This window comes from Equus asinus, chromosome 17 (assembly GCF_041296235.1).
Source record: "Equus asinus isolate D_3611 breed Donkey chromosome 17, EquAss-T2T_v2, whole genome shotgun sequence".
Lineage (NCBI taxonomy): Eukaryota > Metazoa > Chordata > Mammalia > Perissodactyla > Equidae > Equus > Equus asinus.
This window is the reverse complement of record NC_091806.1, coordinates 11809671-11834808: the sequence shown is the minus strand read 5'-3', so window position 1 is coordinate 11834808 and position 25138 is coordinate 11809671. Positions and strand designations below refer to the sequence as shown.

The 25138-nt window shown below is 50.4% G+C and overlaps 1 protein-coding gene across 1 annotated transcript in view; it reads left to right on the top strand.

Annotated features, from left to right (window-relative positions):
* Nucleotides 1-25138, top strand: part of LRP4 (LDL receptor related protein 4) — a 51252-nt gene that overhangs the window by 1738 nt on the left and 24376 nt on the right. The window contains exons 2-20 of the mRNA XM_014861310.3: nt 11437-11583; nt 12743-12859; nt 13116-13229; nt 13547-13663; nt 14200-14328; nt 14567-14686; nt 15109-15234; nt 15848-15973; nt 16165-16299; nt 16700-16825; nt 17154-17384; nt 18234-18390; nt 19548-19765; nt 19928-20104; nt 20492-20614; nt 22295-22503; nt 22677-22758; nt 23537-23642; nt 24487-24688. Coding sequence (XP_014716796.2) covers nt 11437-11583; nt 12743-12859; nt 13116-13229; nt 13547-13663; nt 14200-14328; nt 14567-14686; nt 15109-15234; nt 15848-15973; nt 16165-16299; nt 16700-16825; nt 17154-17384; nt 18234-18390; nt 19548-19765; nt 19928-20104; nt 20492-20614; nt 22295-22503; nt 22677-22758; nt 23537-23642; nt 24487-24688 — 2762 coding nt within the window. The remainder of the gene's footprint in view (nt 1-11436; nt 11584-12742; nt 12860-13115; nt 13230-13546; nt 13664-14199; nt 14329-14566; nt 14687-15108; nt 15235-15847; nt 15974-16164; nt 16300-16699; nt 16826-17153; nt 17385-18233; nt 18391-19547; nt 19766-19927; nt 20105-20491; nt 20615-22294; nt 22504-22676; nt 22759-23536; nt 23643-24486; nt 24689-25138) is intronic.

The window sequence follows — 25138 nt, the reverse complement described above, 5'->3', positions numbered from 1 at the left end:
GGAGATGGAACTTTCCTCTCGGCCCCCTGGAGGAAGTTTTGAAAAAGATCAAGGGAAATGGCACGACACTGGGGGAAAAAAAAAAAGGACTAAAACGGATACCAACAAAGCCAGAGAGGAGGTTGTCGCCTTCTGCCCTAGGGAAAGGGGAGCTGGAAGGTTCCGGACTCAAACAGGCCAAGAGGATTTTATTGCTCCGGAGCTGTCAAAACTGCGTACACTCCATCCGCATCAAGAATGGGGATAGAAAATTGTGTATATTTAATGATTCACGGGAAAAGGATGGGAGGGTTCTTGGTAACTCTTTTGGGTTCTTTTTAAGGACAAAAAGTTTAATAGAAACTTCTAAGCATGGGGGGCTTTCTGTGCGCATGCGTAAGGAGACGCGCGAAGAGCTAAACTTTGCCTAGCCTGACACCGAGCCATCCTGGGAGGACTGGAGCGGACAGATTCATGGTTCACTGGAGAGAGTGAGAAGTTGCTCAATCAAAAATATCACCATGGGGGTCCCTGACTCTGTGTTCCGGGGGCTCAGGGAGAAGACAGCGTGTCACAGTAGATCAGTTAGGCAGATCTGACCTCAGCTAGGAGTGAATTCCAGACATTAAAATTTAAGTGCTTATTGGGTTTCTGCTAGTCCTTTGGACTTTTCCTAGAGCCTGTGTGTGTGGCTGAGCCTACATAACACTCCTCCCTTAAAGATTTTTGGAAGGAAATTTGATTGCTGATAACAGCCCTGCGTATCCTCCTGAGGGTTGAGGTGAGGCCTCTGACAATCTAGCACCATTTGAAGAGTAGAAACCATGTTTGTCTCCGAGGTTTCTTCCAGATAAGCAAAGAGTTGAAAATTCTGCCCAGGAGTGCTTAGGTAGATAGAAGGTTGTTTTTGAGGATAAACGCAAAAGAGTAGAGCTGAGAGTGGTCTGCTTTCCATCTGACTCTTATGCTGCTTGACCTTGTCCTTGATCTTATTGGACTCGGAAAGATGCTTGGCTTGTCACTGATTTTGGATTTCCTCTTATGTCCCCTGTTGAATATCAGATAACATCTTTGGGACTGGCACATGGTATTAAGAATGACAGGTGCAAGGGAACCAAGTCTGGCTGTATCTGACAGAGCATGTTGGCATGTCCATCTTCTGGGCCAGCAAAGAAGACAGGAGGTCACAGAGGACAGAGTGGTTTATAGATCTTTGCTCACTCTTTCTACTGATTGACTGCTAAGCTTGATCCTTAAGGAGAAGGAAAATTGGTGGGATTTGGCTATGTTGCTTTTCCATTGAAGAGAAGATCAATACTAGGAGCTTCCTGAATAGGAACAGAATTTGGGGGACTACTTTAAGAAGTTGTCTTCTCTTTTTTTATGATTGGGCACATCTCATAATTATGAACAGTTCCATGCCCTTGGTCGACTGGGTCTGTTAGCCTGTTCCAGCCTAGTCTCCACATACCTTGATGAAACTTATCCACAAGTTTTGTCAGTTGCCCGGGCATGGGGCATCTGGGCCCCAGACTGCGTCTGGATTGCCAGCTCATCTTCAGCATCGGAAGCCCTTCTCCCCTTTTCAGCTCAGTAGCATAGGATTCAGTGTCCCAGGAAAGACTTCACGCTGACTGTTTGGCTGGCAGAGTCCGGGTTGGGCCCTATAAATAGCTCTGCTGGATGCCTGTGCTTGCTGCTCTCCCTTCAGCTTAGAGCTGGCAGGGTCAATTTCTTTCTCCCCAGTATACTCAGGAGCATTCCCAGAACTGGGTTCTGCACCCATTCATTCGTTCATTCATTCAGCAAACACACATTTGTCAAGCACTAATCTAATCGCCGCGTACATAGCTCAGTGATTAAGAAGCACAGGTAGACCTGGGTTTGAATCTTGGCTGCGGCACTTCTTTGTGACCCTGTGCAAAGTATTTAATCTTCCTCAACTTCAGGGTTCTTATCTGTAAACGGGAGACGTGGAGTAGTAATAAATTATCACGTGAGAATATTGTAAAAATTAAATGAGATCATAGTACGTTCAAACCATTCAACGCAGAGCCTGACAACTACCGTGTTACAGTAGACTTGGATAAACGTTAGCTGCTTGTTAGCGAGCTTGCCTAAGTGCATTACAGATGGTGCTTGCCTTTGGACCGTGGGAGCCAGGTAAACAAATCCGCATACTACAGCGTCATGTGCTGAAATGGAGACTCCGCCCTTCATTCATTTCAGCTGGTTTTTGCTTTTCTCTTTTAAAGATCTTGTCCCTTCTTTCTCCCCTTGAAAACTTAGTGAAACCTAACCATGGTTCCCTCCTGTCCACACTTCCAGTAGAGAGATCTGTTAAGCTATACCGTGAGTCTGGGGAGCCCACCCTGCCTTAGCTCTCCTGGGAGAGGTCCTGGGAGATGGGGCTTTCCTCTGAGAGCTTCGCTGTTAAAAGCCCTGTGGTCAGGGATGCAGCCAAGCATCTCACTCTGAGGTTGCTGTGACCCGGGGTGAGAGGTGCTGGCTGAGGTCTCTTATAGCTGGAACAGTTTAGAATTCCAAGCTCTCCCTCCCACTGGCCTGGGAAAGGAGTCAGGCCCCGGAGCTCATAAGGTAGTAATTGCCGCAATTTGGGGGCTGGGCTCTTGCGGGCCGCCTTCCTTCATGACTACCGTCCTCCATCAGGAATCCTGTCAGTGTGCCGGGATAATTGATGTGGGTCTCAAGCCCACGACTCGCCCCCAGCCCCCGGCTCCTCCACCCCAAAGTTTGACCCCTGTTGTCTCTTTGTTTCTTCCTTTTAAGTTGGTGCTAGTGATGTGATGTTTGGGGGGCTGCGGAAAGTTGACCGTAACCAAGAGCAGCCTTTGAAAAGAGCTGATTCTCTAGCTTTCCTGGTGGTTGTTTGACTCCATTTTCTGCTCTGCATTTTTGATTTAGCAAGAAGCAAACATCCTAGGTGCCCTTGGGCACCTCTTACGCCCTTGTGAGCAAACTTCATTCTTTTCCTGCACGTAGGCATTCCCATCCTTGCTCACAGCTGAGTGGATTGACTGTAAGCTTTGCTAATGCCCTGCTTCTCTGCTCATTCAGGTTAGAGTGAGGAGAGGAAGGGCGCTGCCTGAGACCCAGCTGGGGAAAGCCTTGCTGGGACTTGCTGCAAGCCCTGACTTGGCCAACGGGAGCTCCCCCCTCACCTCTGCGCAGAGCCGAGGATCAGAGCTGCGAGCAAAGCCGGAAACAAAAGACTGGGAGCAAACCTCCCATCTGGCTGAGAGGCAGCGACACAAAGGTGCTGCTGCATAATTTATCACCGGAGGTTTTCTGGGGCCAGGGAGCTCCTGGCTCCAGGCAGCGCCTTTTTGCGGGAGAGGGACCCTCCCCTCGTCTGGGTGTAGGGCCAGGCAGGTACAGAGCGGGGTAGTGGGAGAGACACCTGATGAGCATGTGAAATAAAAAAGCTTCGAGGTTCTAAGTGCCTCCAGTGATCTCTCCAAGCTCAGCAGCTCCACTTCCTGCCAGGCCTATGGGGCGGGGCGGGGCAGGGGGGTGGGGTGGGGTGGGATGGGGGTGAGGAGCGCTCTAAATGTTCCCTTCGTTGGCCCCAGCCTTGGGAGCCCGACTGCCACCACCTTTCAGGCAGAGATGAGGCAGGAGGTAGTCTCTCTGTTGGGGTGACAACAGATTCTGGAAACCAAATACAGATGCAGTGTATAATATCCATAAGCCTAACAAATAAGAAAGGGAAGTCCCTTTCTCCTCTTTCCACTCCCCTCCCTCCCCATCCCACGCAGTTTAAACAAGAAGTTGCAGCCACAGGTTCAGAGAGAGAGTGAAAGCGAATGGCTCTAAAATATATCTCCCCGACACGCGAATTTCTGCTCTTCTAAGAGTGATCTCTGGCGACCATTTTTGCACCAGAAACTGGTGGGACATGTGGTCTAAAAAATACAAATGTCCTTCTGGGGCAGTTAACATTTTTAAATCTTTTCCTGCAACCCCGGCACCGTAAGTGTTTAGTGTGTATTATCACTCCTTGCCGTGTCTTTATGAGGTAGGTACCGTTAGGCTCCTGTCTTACAGATGGAAACTAAGGCTCAGAGAGCAGTTTGCTGTCACGCAGCTAGTGAGTTACTGACCCAGGATTGGAACCCAGAGCTTAAGCTGTTAACGCTCTAACCGTGTTACTTCTTAGAACAGAGTATTTTATCCAAGCTTTACCTGAAGGTTTAGGTTGGGACTATCTGTCTTTTATCTTGGATTGACTTCTCCTCTCTGTTCTCAGTCCTGATCTTCTCAGGGAATCCCAGTGCATAAAGAATTACTTTTCAGGTGTTTTTTGTTGGAAGGAAGCTTAAAAAAGGTCCCGGAAGGGGTGATGTGGTTTGTTGCTGCCTGAAGCTGTATGTTACTGTTAGGGCCTTGTGTTTTGAGAGGTAGGGGAAGAGGAGAGCAGTATTTTAAGCAGCCCCGCACAGAGCACAGCCACATTCCAGCCCTGCTGGGTTTGGGAGATCTGTTGACTGAGCTCCTGGGCAGCGTAAGTCAGACTTTCAATGACCTGTATGGAGACAGCCAGGTATCACAGCTACATTACTGGGTGGAGAGAGGACATATTCAGATGAAGATGATGGGGTTAATAAAAAGAACAACGACAAAAATAATAGCTGCTTACTATGTATTTCATATGTATTATTTCATTTAAATCTCCCAGCAACCCTATGCCCTATGTGAAATAGGTACTGTTATTGCCTCCATCTTACAAAAGAGGGAACTAATCCGTTTCTGAATCACTCTGTAATTTAGGTTCTGAAGGCTCTTATCTGGGGTTTTTTTTCCTTTTTTTGTGAGGAAGATTGGCCCTGAGCTAACATCTGTGCTAATCTTCCTCTATCTTATGTGAGACGCCTCCACAGCGTGGGTTGACAGGCAGGGCTAGGTCTGCACGTGGGATCCAAACCTGCGAAGCCTGGGCCACCAAAGGGGAATGCGCAAACTTAACCATTGCGCCACTGGGACAGCCCAAGAAGGCTCTTTTCTATACTTGCTTCCTAGGAACTGGTGATGATATATTAGGCAAGGATAAAGGGTACTCTATGCCTCCAGCTCCTCCAGAGAAAGGCAGGAAAGCAGGACTCTTGCCACGCTACTTTCCATCCCTTCCTTTCCATCTCTTCCTGTGGTCATTCACGTCACCAGCTTAACCCATGGCACTGCAGCTTGGCACACAGTAGGGCTTTTAGACGTCTCAAGCCCTGAAATAGCAGGGCTTAATCATGGGGGCCCTGAATAAGACAGTTCTGGGGGGAGCCAAATTCTGTAATACTGTTAGCAGGAGCTGTTGTTTATTGAGAGCTCCATATGTGCCAGAAATTGTGCTGAATGCTTTTTACGAATTAACTAATTTAGTTCTCATAACATCCAGATGAGGTAAGGGCTCTTATTATCCCAATTTTTTCTGATGAGAAACTAAGGTATAAAGAGATTAAATAACATGCCCAGAGTCAGACAGCCAGGAATTAGCTAAGTTTTGTGACCGTCTTCTTAACATTGTGCTCTTCTGCCTCGTAACTTTGGAGGCTGACCATGAAGAACTTCTTTTCTGTGTTTAAGAGTACCAAAAGAGGGCTGCACTTGCTGGGACCAGTAATCCTGTGTCCAGTAGTGTCCCTTTGGAGAGGGCCCACTAGGAAAAGACTTCACCAGGTAGATTTTCAAACCGGGTAAGGCTGGCCTCTAGGAATCCAGGGACAGAAAGAAGTAGAGTCGTTGCATGTCACAGCAAGTGAAAGGAACTCTCGGAAGAGAAGGGAGTGAACTTAACCTGGATAGGACTAGGAAGCCACCTTAAAAAGAAGATTCCTGTTTTCTCGAGTACAGATTAGATAGGAAATAACAATTTTTCTTTCTAATATTCTGGACCTCTCTTTTCCTTTGACTCCAACTCTCACAGGACTCTAGAGTAATATATCATTCAGTCATTTTACAAACTTATGTTGATCATCTGCTCCATACCAAGCATTGAACTGTGCACTGTGAATACAAATAGAAAGCCCTGTATCATGTAATTCCAAATGCCAAGAGGCTTAGGGTCCAGTAAGTGACAATGATCCTGCAGTGGACTAAATGCCATCATAAGAGGAGGCATGATGGGCCTCTGGGGCACAGAGCAGGGGCTTTCAACTCCGCCAGGCTGCGAGGGTCCAGGTGGGACAGCATCAGGAAAGGGTTCACTTCCTGGCCTCCTTCTGCTGCCAACCATTTACCTTTTTTGGTATTAGTTCTGATGTTTTCTATGCAAGCTCTGTCCTCTCAAATGGTGGCTATTTATAGGCACCCAGATCCCTCCAGATTCCAGGTGTCTCCTGGATGAAGTTAGATCCATTTCTATGTGGCTCCTTGTGCCACTCCTTTCAGTTATGTCAGTTTTGTCTTGCTACTGGGGCATCCCATCTAGTGAGAGACACTTACTGAGTAGGCTGTGCGAGGAGCTGAAATCAGTCGATTGGTCCCTTGAATAGCCTAGATGTAGTTTAGGGTCATTTTACATAACTTATTCTCATTAAATAAGGTTTATATCCTTACCATTACCACCAGTGGACAGGAGGAAAGAGGAGAGCTTTAGTATAAGAAAAACATCCTGGGACCGGCCCCTGGTATAGTGGTTAAGTTCAGCATGCTCTGCTTTGGCAGCCCGTGTTCGGATCCTGGGCGCAGACCTACACCACTCATCAAGCCATGCTGTGGCAGTGACCCACATAGAAAGTAGAGGAAAATTGACACAGACGTTAACTCAGGCGTAATCTTCCTCAAGCCAAAAAAAAAAAAAAAAAGGATTGACAGTGTATGCTAGCTTAGGGGAAATCTTCCTCAGCAAAAAGAAAAAAAAGAAAAACATCCTTTGCTTATATGAGTGATGATTCTTCCTGTTCCCATTCTCATCCCTTTCACACTGGGGTAGCTGTCATATCCCAGCACTCACAGGACACTCCTTAAGCCATCTCATTTCCAGTTCAACTTGAGAAAGCTGCTCTGTAGCTGTGTATAGTCACTGTCCACCTTGGGCCTCCAAGTGACAGGTGTGGCCCCGTTTCAGCTGAGCGTTCTCTGGGATGGTGGAAAACAGTGCCTCTCTAACTCGAGTGTGTGTCCGTGTCACCTGGGAAGCTTATTGAAAGTCCAGATTCTGAGATGGCATTAGAAGAAGAATACTTGGTCTAAAGGTCAAAATGGAGCTGCCATCCCGGCTCTCCTACTTACCCCATGACCTTGGCCAAAGCAGATGACCTTACCTATTAAACGGGCACTACAGTAACTACTCAGGGTTGTTGTAATGATTAAATGAGAATGCAAATGTGTATGTAAAAGCAGCTTGCAAACCGTAAAGAGAAGCTGCAGAATATAACTGTCATCAGAAGCCCTGTCCGTTTCTGGACCAACACAGCACTGAGACACTGGTTTAAAGGACGGGAGCTCCAGACTGTCCCACTTCACCACTTTACCCTAGGGCGAGGGAAAGTGGTCTTTAGCCTTAGCGGTAACCGGAAGGAGAGGTCACTGCCTGAGATTTATAAACTCACTGTGTATTTGCTAATCAATAGTGCATAAAGGAGAGAGACCCAGAAGTTCTCGTGTTGTAGATTCCCCTTTCTGACCTCAGGGTTTTGGAAATTCTCATAGTAGTAATACTGTTTATTGGGAGGCAGGATAATGAAGTGATTAAGAGCAGAGGCTCTGGGATCGACCTGCCTACACGTGAATGCCCGCTCCAAACCTTAGTATCTGGGTGACCTGTCGACAGACTTCCCCTCTCTGTCTCAGTGTCCCCAGCTATAAAGTGGTGATAATGAGAACAGTGCCACCTCCCAGGGTTGTTGAGAGCATTCAATGATGGAGCACATGAAAAGCACTTAGGAAAGAATTTGGAGGGTACCTGGTAGGTGCTCAGTAAATGACGGTTGTAGTATTATGAAGATTTGCTGTGTGCCAGCCCTGTGCTAAACAGTTTATATGAATTATTTAATTTAATCTTTACAAAATCCTTTGTGGTAGCACTATTATTATTATTCCCATTTTATGGATGAGGAAACTGAGGCTCAGAGACATTAATTAACTTACTCAAACTTGTAGAGTTAGTGGTAGAACCAGGATTTGAACTCATCTCTCTGAGTCCAGAATCTGTGCTCTCTACCACCATGGTACACTGTCCGGTATACCAGGTGGATGTTTTCCTTCTTTCCTTCAAAAGAAAGCAGTGAGAAATTGGTAAGGTGGCTGAGGCGAGGGAGGTAAGATGCAGGTGGTGACAGTTTGATTAACCTCTCAGGAAGACCCTATGAGTGCATTGACATGTAACCCCAAAACTTGATGACTTGATGATTAGGGATGGCAAACCCTTTGGGGAGAGATCTTTTCCTTGTTGAATTGCGTTAGGTCAAAAGGCCCAAGCCCCTGGAGGCCCAGGGAGCTTGCAAGTGTGGCTGGCAAATAGCTTTCAAGGCCAGTAGCATAGCTGAGTATTCTAACTTAGCATTTCTTAAAATGAAGACTGTGTTTTGCCACCCGCAGTCATTTGTTTCCTTTCTTCACTCACCATTCTTTTAGTTAAAAAGGGTTAAAAGCTGTCCTTTATGATTACAGCCAGGACTTGAGTGAAAAGGCAGAATTCCACCTCCGGGGATCCCAGAGGGGCAACAGTTGTCCCGAAGAGCTGGCTTTTTGGAGTATAATGTGTCTGTTTACTGTATGAAAGCCCCAGCCAGGGTTTGCCCGCCAGTGGCTGCCTGACCTTCACACGCTGACGTTCAGACGTTGCTCTGACATCCAGGAAGTCATGACTCTTCATTCGCCTGCAAAGAACTTGATGCCCACCCGATGGAATGCTTTGTTCCTGAAGTCCGCACAGGGAAATCAAGACTTCTTTTATCACTCAGCCAAAGGCGGGGGTGGAGCCCTAAAAAAAACCCAGAAAAACACAGGACTGAAGGCTCCTCTTTACCTTCAGCGTTCCTTTTGACTTTCGTGCTGTGCCAGGCTACTACTGTCCTTGCTCTCCCAGTCCTGGTACTCGGCTTCTTAAATTCAAGGCCCTTGGGAAGAATTTAGCCCCTGCATCCCTACACCTGCACACTCTCATCCTGCATTGGTTGAGCATCTTTGGTGTGCCAAGGCACGAGGCTAGCTTCTTTCAATTTATCCTGTGGCCCTTTTACAAATGAAGAAACTGAGGCTTGGGGAGCTCTGTGACTCGCACGGGGTCGCACAGCTGGTCACTGGAACCCGGGTCTGTCTGCTCCAGATCCCGTGCTTTTTCCTCTCCCCCTTCCCCCCAACTTCCCCCTTCTTTCTCTCTATTCTCCTTACGCTCTTTACCCTGAACTCCTCATTGGTGCTGCCCTACTCCCCGCTGTGTGTGGCTAGCAGAGTTTCTCAACCTCTATTGACATTTTGTGCTGGATGATTTCTTTGTTGTGGCAGCCTTTCCTGTACATTGAAGGATATTTGGCAGCATCCCTGGCTTCTGTGCCCTAGATGCCAGAAGTACCGCCAATCATGGCAACCAAAAATGTCATCACACATTTCCATATGCCCCCTGGGGGGAAACATCATCCCTGGTTGAGAACCACTGAGTTAGCTCTATCCTCTGTCTTTACCATCCTCCCCATGAAGGGCATCTGCATGTTGGAGAGCCCCACCATATGGAGCCCTCTGGAATACTTAGTCTTTGCTGTTTCCTCAGCCAGAGTTCCCGAAAGTAGTGCCTATAGCTGTGATGAGCTGGTCATACTACGAAAGTTCCTCAGGCTTTGGTGCCCAGAGTCTGGGTGAAAAAAGCCCCATCCTTTCTCAGTGCTCTCGGAACAGGCCAAGAGGATGGTGCTGGGGCTAGGGCAGCTGGGTCTTCAGTGCTTCCCTGGGGAAGAGTCCACTGTCCTACACTGGCAGAGAGACAGGAGCGCTGCGCTGGGAGTAAGGCCTTCCTGTGAGGTATAGGGATGCTGCACCTCTCAAACGGATTCCTTTGGCTTCCGCAGGAAATCCTGCATCTTTTCTAGGGCAGCTGATTCCCTTAGCATGTGGAGGGGGAGGGCAGGCCTTAGTTGAGGATCTGGCAAAAGCTGTGGCCTTTAGCTCCAGAAATGTACATCTTGCCTGTCTTTTCAGGGGTTCACAGATCCCCATGCCATCCATCCATCATCTACAGGTTAGGAACCCCTGCCTTTTACTCATACTGACCCTTGGGGCTGAAGTGGAGATGCAGGGGTCTTGGGCTCTCTCTTTGCTTTTGGAGGGGATGGCACCCTTTCATTCTGGGACCTAAGCCCTAAGCCCTAAGCCAGGCCTAGTAATCTAATGGGAGGTGAGGATGTCCATCAAGGAGATGAGCCAAGAGAGAGAAGCTGGGCTCCGGGAAATAGTACAGGAAGAGGGCTAGTAATTTAGGAGCTGGCTCCTTCCCTGGTCCAGACCAGCCTGAGGGCAGGGCCCAGCCGAGGGGAGGAAGGGGAGAAGAAAGCTGGGGGGAGCGATGAGCGGTGGCCCCCTTCTTTCCCAGCTGCAGCGGCCCAGCGGGTTAGATGAATGCTGGGAGGGGGGAGAGTGACCCTGGCAGAACCCTTTGTTCCAGCTGAGGCTGGAGCGGGGGCACCGAGCCATTCACACGCCATCCCAGGGCATCCTGCTGGGCACGCTGGGGAGGGGGCACAGCAGCCGGTCATGGGACTTGGCCAGGCAGATAGCTGGATGCTCAATAGGGAAGCCCAGCTGCGTGCTGCCGAGGCTGGGGGAGGGGCTGCTTCTGCCGTCCTTCCTCCAGGCTGCGGCCTGTCCCACAGACAGGAAGGCCCTGACTGGTCCCAGTCACTCTGCCCTGTAGTGGCCTGGTTCCCTCCCTCAGGCCCCACTCCTCCTTAGCCACTGTCCTCAAGAGTGAGTTCTGCCTGGGGAACTCACAGCAGCCGGTCCTGCTTCCTGCTCCGCTGTGTGGACCCTTTATCCCTAAAGGGGCTCCAGCATTTCAAGTCCACTCTTATTTCTTGCCCTCCCCGGCCAACATCCCAAGGCCTGGTCCTGGATATGGGCAAAAACTGCATCTCAACCTAGGTTTGGAGGAAGGATATGGAGGCCTCTCTGTATCACGCCTTCTGTCCCCTGCTCCCCTTCTTCAAGAGCACCAACCGTCCAGGCGGTATCATTTGTCTCTGGGCCTTTGGGGGTGCTCTGCAAAAAAGCCCTGTCATAGAGGTGGGCACCTGGACTATTTGTGAGCCCCAAATCAGAGGGTATCTCCTTGTCCATTTGTGCCTTGGAGGAGGCAGAAGGTGCAATTACATTGTCTGCATCTCCCTGCAGTGTCACCATGGCTCCCTGGGTGACAGTGCCCCTACATGTGGCTCCTCTACCTTGCCGCCTAGAATGGGCTTTGGTTGGGCAGGAGCTGAGCCCTCACTGGTTCCTCTTACCTCCGCCCAGGCCTAGCCAGCAGCCCTCAGTGTGCTTGTGGGCGGAACCACTTCACGTGTGCCGTGAGTGCCCTTGGCGAGTGTACTTGCATCCCCGCCCAGTGGCAGTGTGATGGAGACAACGACTGCGGGGACCACAGCGATGAGGATGGATGTAGTAAGAACCTCGCTTCCCCGTGGGGCGGTGGGAAGTGGTCGAAGAGGGACTTGGGGGCGAGGGAGCAACGACAAGTCTGATGGAGCGCTCTGTGCATCAGGTGTGTCAGACTCAGAGCGCTGGACTCTTGCGAGCGTGACACATACTGACAGATGGGTGTTTTTCACAATATGCTTGGCTTCAACCCTCCTGTGTATATTTCCATGCGTATATGTCCAATAAAACAAACTTGGAAACACGTATAGAAGAAAACACCCTTGAAACTACAGATAGTCTCTTTAAATAGATCTCTCTGTATTTATGTGAATATGCGTTTGTGTATTTGTGCTGCATATTTCTGCTTTTTTAATGTGCATTAATACATGGATGCAGATTATTTATGTGTTTCTTACACTGTTATTCCGTGTAATCACACCATTTTAAATAATGTAAACGTGGTAAGAAATCTAATATTCTCTTCAAATCTCCCTTTTCCCCTAGTGTAGTAACATATGCACAACGGGCTAGGGTGTCCTGTCTTGGATACATCAGAGCTGAGCCCGTTGTCTGGGTTTAGGGGTGCAACCGCCAACCTGCAGACCTGTGTCTGGAGGTGGCTAATTAGTCTGATAAGAATGAAGCTACAACCTGGACCTTATTAACCCTAACCAGTTCCGCTAATTGTGATGATGGTAAACGGCTCACTTTCATGTGCATTATCTCCAAAGACTCCTGTGAGTCAGTGTAATTATCCCCGTTGTACGATCGAAGAAGCTACAGCTCAGAGAGGGTAACTGACTTGCTCAGTGTGATAAGTAAATGAGTTCTTGAACTGGAAATTGAGCCCGTGAGTGTCAATCATCATTAAAAGAAGAGGTAAAGAAAAAATACACTTCTTACTCTTACTCATGTTTTTCTTACTGCTTTCTTGGTGGTTTTGAGTTTGTTGGGCTGTTCTGCCCTGAGGACCCCACACCACCATTCCTTTCTAATATTCTCACATTTTCTGCTCAGCTTCTCCATCAGCTGGGGGCAGGCCTAGGAGGCTGTGAGGAAGGACTGTCATTCAGATAGGGAGACTGGAACAAGGGGTACTGGGAGAGAATTTCTGGCCTCGTTGAGCCTGCCTGAGTAAGTTTACCAGCCTGATCCCCTTTTCCTTTCTTTTCCTGGGACCCAGTGTTGCCCACCTGCTCCCCTCTTGACTTTCACTGTGACAATGGCAAGTGCATCCGCCGCTCCTGGGTTTGCGACGGGGACAACGACTGTGAGGACGACTCAGATGAGCAGGACTGTCGTGAGTGCTAGCAGGGCCAGGCGGGCTCCATCAGGCTCTGTTGGGCAAAGATTTTCAATTAGAAAATGATGCCCCAGGCCCACGTGAGCCCTGGGGTCTTCAGCTCTTTGTCCTGTCCTTTCACCTCCTCTCTCGGTCAGATAAGCCCCTGAAAGACAGCCACCTGCTTTGAATCTCTGCTCTGCAAGGCTTTCTTTTGGGCTTCCAGGCACTGGCCCCCACTGCCTGTAGCATCCTGACTGCTCTGTGCCCACAGCCCCTCGGGAGTGTGAAGAGGATGAGTTCCCCTGCCAGAATGGCTACTGCATCCGGAGCCTGTGGCATTGCGATGGTGACAATGACTGTGGCGACAACAGCGATGAGCAGTGTGGTGAGTGGTGCTCTGGGGAGGTAGGCAGGAGGGCTGGTGGCTGGTCTCGCCATGGGGGAAAAGCCCAGCAATGGCTCCAGCGCTGCCCAGGTGTCTGGAGCAGCTGGAGGAAGGTAGGAGGGGAACCCCAGGACAGGAGGCTGAGGCCCAGGCTCTCTAGGGCCTGGGCTTTCTCCAGAGAGTCTGCACCGAATGTGGTGTCTTGCAGGGCCTGGGTCAGACCCCCAGGGGCAGTGAGGGCAGGAGGCAGGGAGGAGTGTGGGAGGAGGGTTGCCTGTAGGGCTCCTTCAGGATTGCTGTCCCATTGTCCCCTCCAGACATGCGCAAGTGCTCTGACAAGGAATTCCGCTGCAGTGACGGGAGCTGCATTGCTGAGCACTGGTACTGCGATGGTGACACCGACTGCAAAGATGGCTCTGACGAGGAGAACTGTCGTGAGTGGCCCCAGAACTCAGGCTTTTGGGCTAGGATGGGGCAGAGGGCTCCATCCCATGGACTGAGGGCCAGGCTGAGGAGTGCATGGACAGTGGGCAAGGAGAGCAGGTTCTGAAGAAGCAGCTCCTGGGGCCAGCCTGGTGGTGTAGTGGTTAAGTTTGTGCACTCCGCTTTGGTGGCCTGGGACTCATGGATTCAGATCCTGGATGTACACACCACTCATAAAGCCACGCTGTGACAGCATCCCACATACAAAATATAGAGGAAGATTGGCACAGGTGTTAGCTCAGAGACAATCTTCCTCACACACACAATAAAGCAGTAGCTCCTCCTAGGCTGAGTAGGGTGGGGGCAGCTTCCCCAGGTGAGAAGGGAGGTCTGCCTTTGTTCTGCCAGAATGTGGGAGTCTCTAAGGGCCGTCTCAAATGAAACCTGGTTACTTTGCCTGAGCATCTTGCCCCTTGGAGGAGGCAGGCCCCCTCGCCTCTGTCCAGGCCTGAGTGTAGGCCCTTCCCCACCCCTGCCTTCCTTCCAGCCTCTGCGGTGCCAGCGCCCCCCTGCAACCTGGAGGAGTTCCAGTGTGCCTACGGCCGCTGCATCCTCGATATCTACCACTGTGATGGCGATGATGACTGCGGAGACTGGTCGGACGAGTCCGACTGCTGTGAGTGCTCTGGCCAGCTGGGTGGAGGAGGAGGGGAGGCCCAGCTGGGAGGAGCTCCTGGGAGGGCAAGGCACAGGTGCCAACTGGGGCAGGAGGCGAGGGGAGGAGTTTCTGATTTTTTTGGTCCCTTTTGGGCAGAGATGGAGGAGCTGGGGTGCTGGGACTGTGGTTTCTGGTCTGCCATGGCACCCTGTCTGCATACACTGGCTGGAGACAGATGTCTGTTGTGTTTTCCCAGCCTCCCACCAGCCCTGCCGCTCTGGGGAGTTCATGTGTGACAGTGGCCTGTGCATCAACGCTGGCTGGCGCTGTGATGGCGATGCAGACTGTGATGACCAATCTGATGAGCGCAACTGCAGTGAGTGGGGGACGGTACCAAAGGTCTGGGCTGGAAGTAGGGAAGGAGGCTGTGGAGCCAAAAAGGCCGCCACTGATACAGACTGCACACAAATTGGACAGGACCTCTGTGAACAGTGGTGTCGGTTGGGCACTGCACAGAGGCACTGTGTCCAAAGGGATGCCAGTCACTCAATGAACTTACATGTTTTATAATTATATAGATTTATATATTCATCACGGCAGTTTTCCAGCAGATGGCAGTAAAGTGTCTTGAAAAAGGGCACCTTTTTTTGATTCGCACAAAGATGCCATATACACCAACTGAGCCACTGGTGTCGAGAAGAGGGCATGGATGCTGGCAGAGAGTGCAGTTTTGGGTGGCAGAGTGGAGTTTCGGGCTGTAGTGGGGCCAGCCTTTCATTTGACCTTTGCTTTGCGCAGCCACCTCCATGTGCACAGCAGAACAGTTCCGCTGTCGGTCCGGCCGCTGCGTCCGCCTGTCCTGGCGCTGCGATGGCGAGGATGATTGTGCAGACAACAGCGATGAAGAGAACTGTGAGAACACAGGTAGAGTCTCCCAGGGGTACCCAGGCCCCTTAACCCGCAGTTGGCTTGGAGGATGGGGGTGGAAAGCGGGTGTTACTGCTCCATTCCAGTTGGGTGAAGGTGATGCGTTAGCAAGATCTTGCCTGTGGCCTGGATTTTTCCTGCCCTTCTTGGTTACCAGTGTCAAATCCAGGTGCGTCCGTTGACCTGCAGGTTTATGGCCTGGAATACAGTATCAGGGCTTTGAGTTTCAATTGCTTCTCACGTTCTAACTCACACACAGCCAGTGCCTCTTGCTCTGGCCTGTTGAGCAAGGACTGCTCTCTGTGGCTGACAGCCCCCACGCCCACTCCCCTAGCCACACCGGGTGCCGGACACACGGATGCGCTCTCTCATTCTGTCCCACATCCCTCACCATCTCACTGTGGTGTCCTGGGGAGAAAACGAATGCAGACATTCAGCCAGCCCTGTCTGAGCTGTTTCCTGCCTTGGACCCCAACCTCCCACCTTGAGTCTCATCTGTCTCCAGCTCGCCCTAGAAAATGACAGACTCCCATCCTTTTGTTGACCCAAGCCCTGCCCTGCTGTGACTTGCCTCTCCCTCCCTTCCCCGCTTCCCTCCCTCCCTCTTTAGGAAGCCCCCAGTGTGCCTCGGACCAGTTCCTGTGTTGGAACGGGCGCTGCATCGGGCAGAGGAAGTTGTGCAATGGGGTCAATGACTGTGGTGACAACAGCGATGAGAGCCCACAGCAGAACTGCCGTGAGTGTCCCCAGTGGGCGAGCCTCGCCCATGGTTTGTGGCTGAACCCCACCCATAAGGTTCAAAGAGAACCCTCCCTGGGGACTCTTGCAGCCTCGGGAGCTGTTCTTCGTGGTCCAGGTGGAATGCCAAGTTGGCTGTCTGGGGGAGGATTCTGGGCTCAACTCCCATCTCTGGCTTGGCTGGCACAGGGCCCCGGACGGGTGAGGAGAGCTGCAATGTTAACAACGGTGGCTGCGCCCAGAAGTGCCAGATGGTGCGGGGGACAGTGCAGTGTACCTGCCACACCGGCTACCGGCTCACAGAGGATGGTCACATGTGCCAGGGTGAGCTAGGGCCTGATATGGAGCAGGGCTGGGATGCTGGGCGGGGCAGCAGACAGGCAGCTGTGTTTCCCATTGATCACGCATTTGACAGACGTGACCTCATTTCATCATCACACTAACTCTAGGGAGTGGGGAATCCTCCTTCCCATTTCACAGATGGGGAAACTGAAGCTCAGAGAGGCTAAGTAACTTACTGAAGGCCACAGAGCTGGTGAGTAGCAGAGCTGGGATTCCAGCCCAGGTCTCCGTGATCTCGAAGCCTTTAACCGCTTGTTAAATAGCCTCCCCACTAGGCCTGGGAAATAGATGGATATGTGGGCAGGAAAGCAGCTAGTCAGCGAGGGAGTCTGGGTGGGAGGATGGCAGAAGACACGTTCCTGACCCTGTCCGGTCCTCACAGATGTGAATGAATGTGCTGAGGAGGGGTATTGCAGCCAGGGCTGCACCAACAGCGAAGGGGCTTTCCAGTGCTGGTGTGAGGCGGGCTACGAACTCCGGCCCGACCGGCGCAGCTGCAAGGCTTTGGGTAAGGGCTGTCGGCATTTGGCTGTGTGGGCAGAGGGCTGGGTGTGGAGACAGCCAGGTGCTCCAGGATTCAGGGATTTGCTGAGAGGTGGAGAGACTTCTATCGCAGCAAGATGGAGCTACGAGGTGCATTCTGGGCCCTAAGAAAAGCTCTGCTGGGGTGGGGTGGGGTGTTGATTCTGGAGGCTCCCGCTAGTAGGGATGCTGACAGCTCGAGGCGTGCCCTAGTGGGCAAGGGGTCCCATGTGTCAGCTGAGTTGGCTCGGAGTGCATGCTGATGGGGCAGCTCTGGAGGCCGGTGGGGGCCCCATTTCTATGCCATGTCCCAGGGCCGGAGCCTGTGCTACTGTTCGCCAATCGCATCGACATCCGGCAGGTGCTGCCGCACCGCTCCGAGTACACGCTGCTGCTCAACAACCTGGAGAATGCCATCGCCCTCGATTTCCATCACCGGCGCGAGCTCGTCTTCTGGTCAGACGTCACGCTGGACCGGATCCTCCGTGCCAACCTCAATGGCAGCAACGTGGAGGAGGTTGTGTCTACGGGGCTGGAGAGCCCAGGTAGGGAACAAGGCCCTGTGGGGTAGGAGAGGGCCACACCATGTGCAAAACAGCCTTGGAAGGAACAGACTGGTGGCTTGCAAACCCTAGGCAGCGGAACATCTTCCGGTGAAATCTTGGATGGCTTTAATGCAGAAGACATTTGTTAGTATACATTAACTTCGTAGGTTTAGGTCTGTAACATTTGCTCGTTTTGAGCCCTATCAGAATAATGAGACCGTTTTGATGAATGTAATCATTTGAAATCAGCCCTTTATGGATGATAGTTACAGTTCTTGATCAGGCCTGTGCATCCAGTTTAATTCTGAATTTCGTTTTGATTGCTACGCATTAAGAATATCCTGATCAACCAAGATAAATATATCCAAATGTTTACGTATTCAAAAAACAACAGCTCACTTTGCAATCTCGGGCCGTTCTATAGGCAGGTGAAGTGAGTTAGAATTTGGTATCGAGCACGTTTGACTCAGAAGCTTACAGAACTTCTGGAGTGCCTCTGCAAAACCCTAAGGCCACAATTTGCAAACCCCTGAGTTGGTGCAGTTGGAGACCCTGGGTGTGGGTGAGGGAGCCAGAATTCAGGGAGTGGAATATGATTGGCTGTGAGGAGGAAATGCATGACCTTGCACGGTTACTTGACTTTGCTGTGCCTCAGTTTCTTCCTCTTCACGGGGATTATAGTACCTAGCTCAGAGTTGTTCTGACGATTGAGTGAGTTAATATATGTAAAATGGTTCAAACAGTGCCTGGCCCGAGAAGCTGCTTCATGGCCGAGTTTGTGCTTGTTACTATGGCACAGAGGAGCCTGGGCTGAATGCCTGACACTCTTCCACTGCTTCTTTTCCCCAGGGGGCCTGGCTGTGGATTGGGTCCACGACAAACTCTACTGGACCGACTCAGGGACGTCCAGGATTGAAGTGGCCAACCTGGATGGGGCCCACCGGAAGGTGCTGCTTTGGCAGAACCTCGAGAAGCCCCGGGCCATCGCCTTACACCCCATGGAGGGGTGAGTGAGTTGTGTCTCAAGCTCCCAAATCCCTCTTGCCACCTCTAGGGACAGTTCCCGGGCCACCTGGGCCAGGCTTTATTAGGGAGACATCCTCACAGTGTGCTGTTAACAGTGTGGGCTCTGCACCCACATACACTTGGATTTGAGTCTCGGCTCTGCAGTAGCTGGCTGTGTGGCCGTGGCCTTGGCCTAGTTAATCTCTCTGCCTCCATTTACTCATTTCTAAATTGGTGATAAGAAACATACCTACCTCCGAGCTGTGTGAAAATGAAATGAGACGATGCGTTTTCAGTGGCATAATACACATTAGATAAGTTGTAGATGATTAGTATTTTTATTATTAGCTCATAGGGTAATATGATAATATTGATAGTAATAATTTTTATTGACAAAAATTAACTTTTTATTATTAGAAGAAAAGTCTCCTGAAATGGAAGTGTTTAGCCTCTGACTATTTAAAATTCAGTCAATTGAGGGGGGTATCCTCTAAGATGCTGAGTTGTAGGTTAGCTGTTTTAGAAACACAGTGTGTGTGTGTGTGTGTGTAAAATACAAAAGGCAGTGGCAGAGATTTGGACAAAGAAGACAGTGCCCATCCTAACTAATATTACACTTTATTGGCAATTTCACGAGGGTCGGAATTTTTGTCCGTTTTGTTCCCTGCTGCATTCCCAATGCCTGAGATAGTGCCCTGCCCATAGCAGATACTCCAAAAAAAAAAAAAAAGTGTTAAATGAATAAATGCCCTGTGTAGAGACATTTAAAAAACACTCTGTGGGGGGCTGGCCCCGTGGCCGAGTGGTTGAGTTCACACGCTCCGCTGCAGGCGGCCCAGTGTTTCGTTGGTTCAAATCCTGGGCGCGGACATGGCACTGCTCATCAAACCATGCTGAGGCGGTGTCCCACGTGCCACAACTGGAAGGACCCACAACTAAGAATATACAACTATGTACCGGGGGGCTTTGGGGAGAAAAAGGAAAAAAAATAAAATCTTTAAAAAAAAAAAAAACCACTCTGTGGACCAAAGAGAATGTGTCTCCTACCAGTTGGAGTCCCCTAGGTTAAATGGATGAAAGCTCCTTGCCTGATTACTGTCCTGGTTACATGCCCGCCCTCTGCTGCCTGCCTCTCAGTTTCCTTTCCTCTCTTCCTAGTACCATTTACTGGACAGACTGGGGCAACACCCCCCGCATCGAGGCCTCCAGCATGGATGGCTCTGGGCGCCGCATCATCGCCGATACCCATCTCTTTTGGCCCAATGGCCTCACTATCGACTATGCTGGGCGCCGTATGTACTGGGTGGATGCTAAGCACCACGTCATTGAGAGGGCCAATCTGGATGGGAGTCACCGCAAGGCTGTCATTAGCCAGGGTGAGGCGCTTCCTCCTCTCTCCTTCATCTCTCATCCTCTCTCTTCCCCATCCCGGCCCCCAGGAGCCTTGGCAAAGGGCGAGATTTGTACAGTTGCCAGGCCTGGGCCTAGGAGCCATGGTAGGGTGTGTCTGGACTGAGGTCGTCTTGAACTTTCCCCAGGCCTACCACACCCCTTTGCCATCACGGTGTTTGAAGACAGCCTGTACTGGACGGACTGGCACACCAAGAGCATCAACAGTGCTAACAAATTTACTGGCAAGAACCAGGAGATCATTCGCAACAAACTCCACTTCCCCATGGACATCCACACCTTGCACCCCCAGCGCCAGCCTGCAGGTAAAAAACTGCCCACCGGGTAAACCTTTGGTGCTGCTGAGACTTCAGCACCTGTCACAGTTGCTTTTGTGTCTCCCTGGGAAATTTGAGATTAGCACTGCCGTGGGCTAGTTCCCCCCTCTGCTGGACATTTAGGGTGCTACAACATTGAGACTCAGGAAGGACTCAGCCAGCTTCACTGTTCCCATCTAATTCATGCAGACATTTATAGGGCATCTTCTATGTGTGAGGTATTCACTGTGCTTGCAGTTGGGGGAGTTATAAAAAAGTCATACGACATAGTTCCTCCCTCCAGGGAGCTCACACCCTAGCCAGACCTCTACACACTAGCCTTGGGACCGCCTCTGCCAACCTTCGGTCTTAACTGACTCTGGGCTCTTTGAGCAGGGAAAAACCGCTGTGGGGACAACAACGGAGGCTGCACCCACCTGTGTCTGCCCAGTGGCCACAACTACACCTGTGCCTGCCCCACTGGCTTCCGCAAGATTAGCAGCCATGCCTGTGCCCAGAGTAAGTGGGTCTGGGGCGCCTGCCTCAGTGGACGTGCCTTGTGAGGTGGGGTGGAAGGAAAAAGGGATAGGAGTTCGGGGGATTTCCTGTTGTGGGAAAGAGCCAGGCTCCTAGAGTAGCCCCTGGAGAGGAAGAACTTAAGAGGCTGAGGGCTCTGATGTCAAAGCTAAGGGCTGAGGGCCCAGCAATAGATGCTGAAGGCTCAGTGACACACACAATGGAGTATGAACACCAGCAGCCAGGCTTGTGTATATTTCACCAGGTAGGATGCTTTATCTCTAGGCAATAAGAAGGTTCCAGACCCTTCTAGAAAGCAGGGGACTGGTTTCCTACCTCTTTACCTTTAGCCTCACCCTGTTAAAACTTTCTTTCAGCCCCTAAACCAGAGAGCCAAGATTAGGACTTCTGATGGTACTCTGTTTACGTAGGCCCTGGATAAATGCGTGCTTGATGAGTGAAAGATAATGGGAGTCCCTGCTTGCTCCCTGAATGGCTCCTTTGGCTTCTTTTGAGCTCCTGCAGGGGCGTTGTGTTGAGAGGGTGGCCTTGTCTAGCTCAGAGCCACAGGTGACTTTTCCTAACGATAGTCCAGAGAGGAGTGATCGAGCCATACGGCATGGCCAGGCCTAGGGTAATTCCTCACCCATCAGCAGCTGCTGTCATTTACCACCGGGTACCCACTGACCCTCTTATCTTTGGTTAAAATAAATTTCTCTTAGGATGTGGATCCTTTCCAGAGAATGAGATTAGGGAAAATATCTGGAGGAATATTAGGAGAAAATATTCGCAGTATCATTCGTCACACATTGAGAACCTCATTCCACTGAATTCTTTTGTGCCCAGCCCTCCGCATATTATCTTAATGAGATGCAAGGAGATTCTCCTTAAGGGTTTCCCTGGGCTTAAAAGAAGACAGTTGGTAAAGTTGGGCAGAAAGTGTCTTTCCAGGCAGAAAAGTATACTGGGAAATAGACTCGAATAGGGGCACAAAATGGAGAAGAGCCACCTAAGAAGATGTGTAGGGGACTGGCCAGACATCTCTCTCTGGAGTCAGACCTGAGTTCAAGTCCCTGCTCTGGTGCTTTGTAGCCTGGGATCCTGGGCCAGTTACTTGGCCCCTGTTGGCCTCAGGATAGCTCATCCAGAAAATGAGGATAAGGATAACATGAACCACAGGGCATCATTACAAGCATAAAGGAGACAAAAGCACCAAGCTCAGTGCCTGGTGAGGAGTAAGTGCTCCGTAAATGGTCGTTATTGGCTAAAGCTGTGGAGAGAAGCGCTAGAGGAAGGGATCTAGATGACCGAGTGGAGCAGCGGAAGCCCTGAAGCAGACGTGGAAGTCAGAGGGGCAGCGTGGGGTTGACGGGTTCTAGCCAGTGCACTAGAGGAGGCTGAGTGAAGTAAGAGAGAGAAGTTGAGATGAAGCTGACAGACCCTTACACGGGATGCACTTCTGGGCCCCAGGTAGAGTCTCTTTCCATTTGATCCTAAAGTCTGATTCTGCCAGCACGGGCTGCCCAGTGCCCAGAGGGGGCCTGAGGTGTGACAGTAGGGGACGGAGGGGCCCAGATCCCAGGAAGTATGATTGAACCAGATGTCACACAGGTGAGCATCTGTGTCTGTCACTGTTACTGGATTTAGAGCATTAAAAGAAGACCCCTTTCGGCCTTTGATCAGGTCTTGACAAGTTCCTGCTTTTTGCCCGAAGGATGGACATCCGTCGGATCAGCTTCGACACAGAGGACCTGTCCGATGATGTCATCCCACTGGCTGACGTGCGCAGTGCTGTGGCCCTTGACTGGGACTCCCGGGATGACCACGTTTACTGGACAGATGTCAGCACTGACACCATCAGCAGGGCCAAGTGGGATGGAACAGGACAGGAGGTAGGGCCCAGCATGGGCCCAGGCCCTTGGGGAGGGCAGAGATTGAGGCGTAGAATATACCCTTGCCTGGGGAAGGGCTTCCCATACCTTTGCCAGCCTGAGGATTGGTGGAGTTTGGGCCCCAGAGCTGGGGTGCAAGTCCAGTTGGTGATACAGCTTTGCTTCCTGCCCAGGTGGTAGTGGATACCAGTTTGGAGAGCCCAGCAGGCCTGGCCATTGATTGGGTCACCAACAAGCTGTACTGGACAGATGCAGGTGTGTACAGGGCAGCCATGGCTTGGCTCTCTGGGATTCCTCTTATTAAAATCCTGACCTCAGTTCGAAGGGGCCCAGGGCCCCTCTTAGAGCACTCCTGTCCTGACCTGAAGTCCTTGGTAGGTCAGGAGTGGTGGGGCTGCTGCAGAGCTGAAGCTAGAAGTTCACGTCTGAGGGTTGGCATTTGCCAATCAAATGGCAGCTACTTCTATTGTGTCACTGATGCTTGAGAATGTTTTGAGGCATTTCAGATAAGGAAACTATGTCCTGTGATTTTCCTTCCATCGCTGTCTTGGTAAAACAGGCTTTTTCTATTAGCCGGATGAGTGTGGGAGGCAAGGGAAGTGCCTTAAACCAGAGCTACTCAGAGTGTGGTCCCTGGACCAGCAGCGTCCACATCACTTGGGAACTTAGAAATGTAAATTCTTGGGCCCTAGCCCAGACCTGCTGAATTAGAATCTTTGGGGGTTCGGTTCAGGAATCTATATTTTAACAAGCTCTCCTGATTCTTATGCACACTAAAGTATGGGAAGTGTTGCCTTAAATTGTAGCCCAGAATGGGTTGCTTGGGTTGAGGGGGAATTGCTCTTTGAAGAAATGGATCTGATCATTTCCTCGAATTTCTTTTCAAAGTTCAATTCACTAAACATCGATTGCACATCTATCCAAAATATTTCTTGAGTATCTGTTGCATTCCAGGTTCTGTGCTGGGCATGGAAGGTAAGAGGGTGAATGACTGAGGTTAGAGTTAATATCTTTGCCCCCTACTTCTTGGTAGGGACAGACCGGATTGAAGTGGCCAATACAGATGGAAGCATGAGGACAGTACTCATCTGGGAGAACCTTGATCGTCCCCGGGACATCGTGGTGGAACCCATGGGCGGGTGAGCACCTGCTCCTTTGGAACGAGCTGCACCCATCCCCCAGACCTGAGACCTAGAGGGGAGTCTGGAGGTTAGCGAGAGTGGCCAGATCTGATGGACACACCATGGCAGCGAGGACAGCTATAGACACTACAGAGCATAGTGACAGCTCTTGTTTCCTCCACAGACAAGGGAACCTTTTACATTTTTTAATCTTTTTTTAGGGGGGAGGGGTCTTCTTACAAAAATAACTCATCATTTAAAAGTAAATAAGTCAGTAAATCTGTAGAAAGTGAAGATTCCCTGTAATCTCGCTCTCCAGCAACAACCGCTGTTAACAGCTTAGGGTGGGTTTTTTTTCAGATTTTCTTCGACATGTGTATGTACATTTGGTGGTGATGGTGGTTTTGGTTTTACAGTAATGGCATATTGTTTTGTAAACTGGTTTTTTCACTTGGCTAGATATATCTTGGATATCTTTCCATTTGGTTATCCATCTTGTTCTTCTTAATGGTTATATAGAATTCTGTTAAATTTAGATACCATAATTATTTAACCCATCTAATGAAGGAAACATTTCTTATTCTCCATCCTCACTTCGCCTCTTTCTTTACTCCCAAATAGGCCTTATTTGCTGAGCACTCCTTGAGCCATGGGCTCTGCCTTTATTAAGACTCTGGGCACCTTTTGATAGTGATAGAAGATCCAAGACCTTCAGAGATAGCTCTGAGCCCAGGACGGGGCTGGGAACTGAGGCAGGAGGCTGGGGCAGCTATTGCAAGCAGAAACCCTGAAACCCTAGGTACCCTCAGTCCCCACTGGGTATTAACTGGATGGTTTATAAAACCCTCTTGCCTGTGCCCAGGTACATGTATTGGACTGACTGGGGTGCAAGCCCCAAGATTGAACGAGCTGGCATGGATGCCTCAAGCCGCCAGGTCATCATCTCTTCTAATCTGACCTGGCCTAATGGACTAGCCATTGACTACGGTTCCCAGCGGCTATACTGGGCTGATGCTGGCATGAAGACAATTGAATTTGCTGGACTGGATGGCAGCAAGAGGAAGGTAAGATGGTGCTAAGGCATCCTCCCACAGCCCTGACAGCTTCCAGGGCATCACTCCCTGGCTGGCAGCTGTGGGGGGCTGGGGGGACCCAGGAGTGATGGCACCGGCATGGGGCGTGTGCTGTTTCTCTGAGGCTGTGGCTGCCCTCCAGAGCCCTTGATGTTGCTTGATGATGAAAGAAAACTAGGGATTTGCGTGGATTGTGTGTCGGGGGTATAAGAGCACAGACTTTACTAATAACCATCACAGCTAACACTGTTTAAGCCCAATTGCACACTGGGCCCATGGTCAGTCTCTTTGTTTTTGTTATTCTTTATTTTGGTATAATTTCAAACTTACAGAATAGTTGTAAAAATAGTTGAAAGAACTAATAACTAACATTTTGCCAGAATGCTTTCTCATTCTCTCTCTCTTTTTATCTACATACACACATATTATTTTTCTGAACCA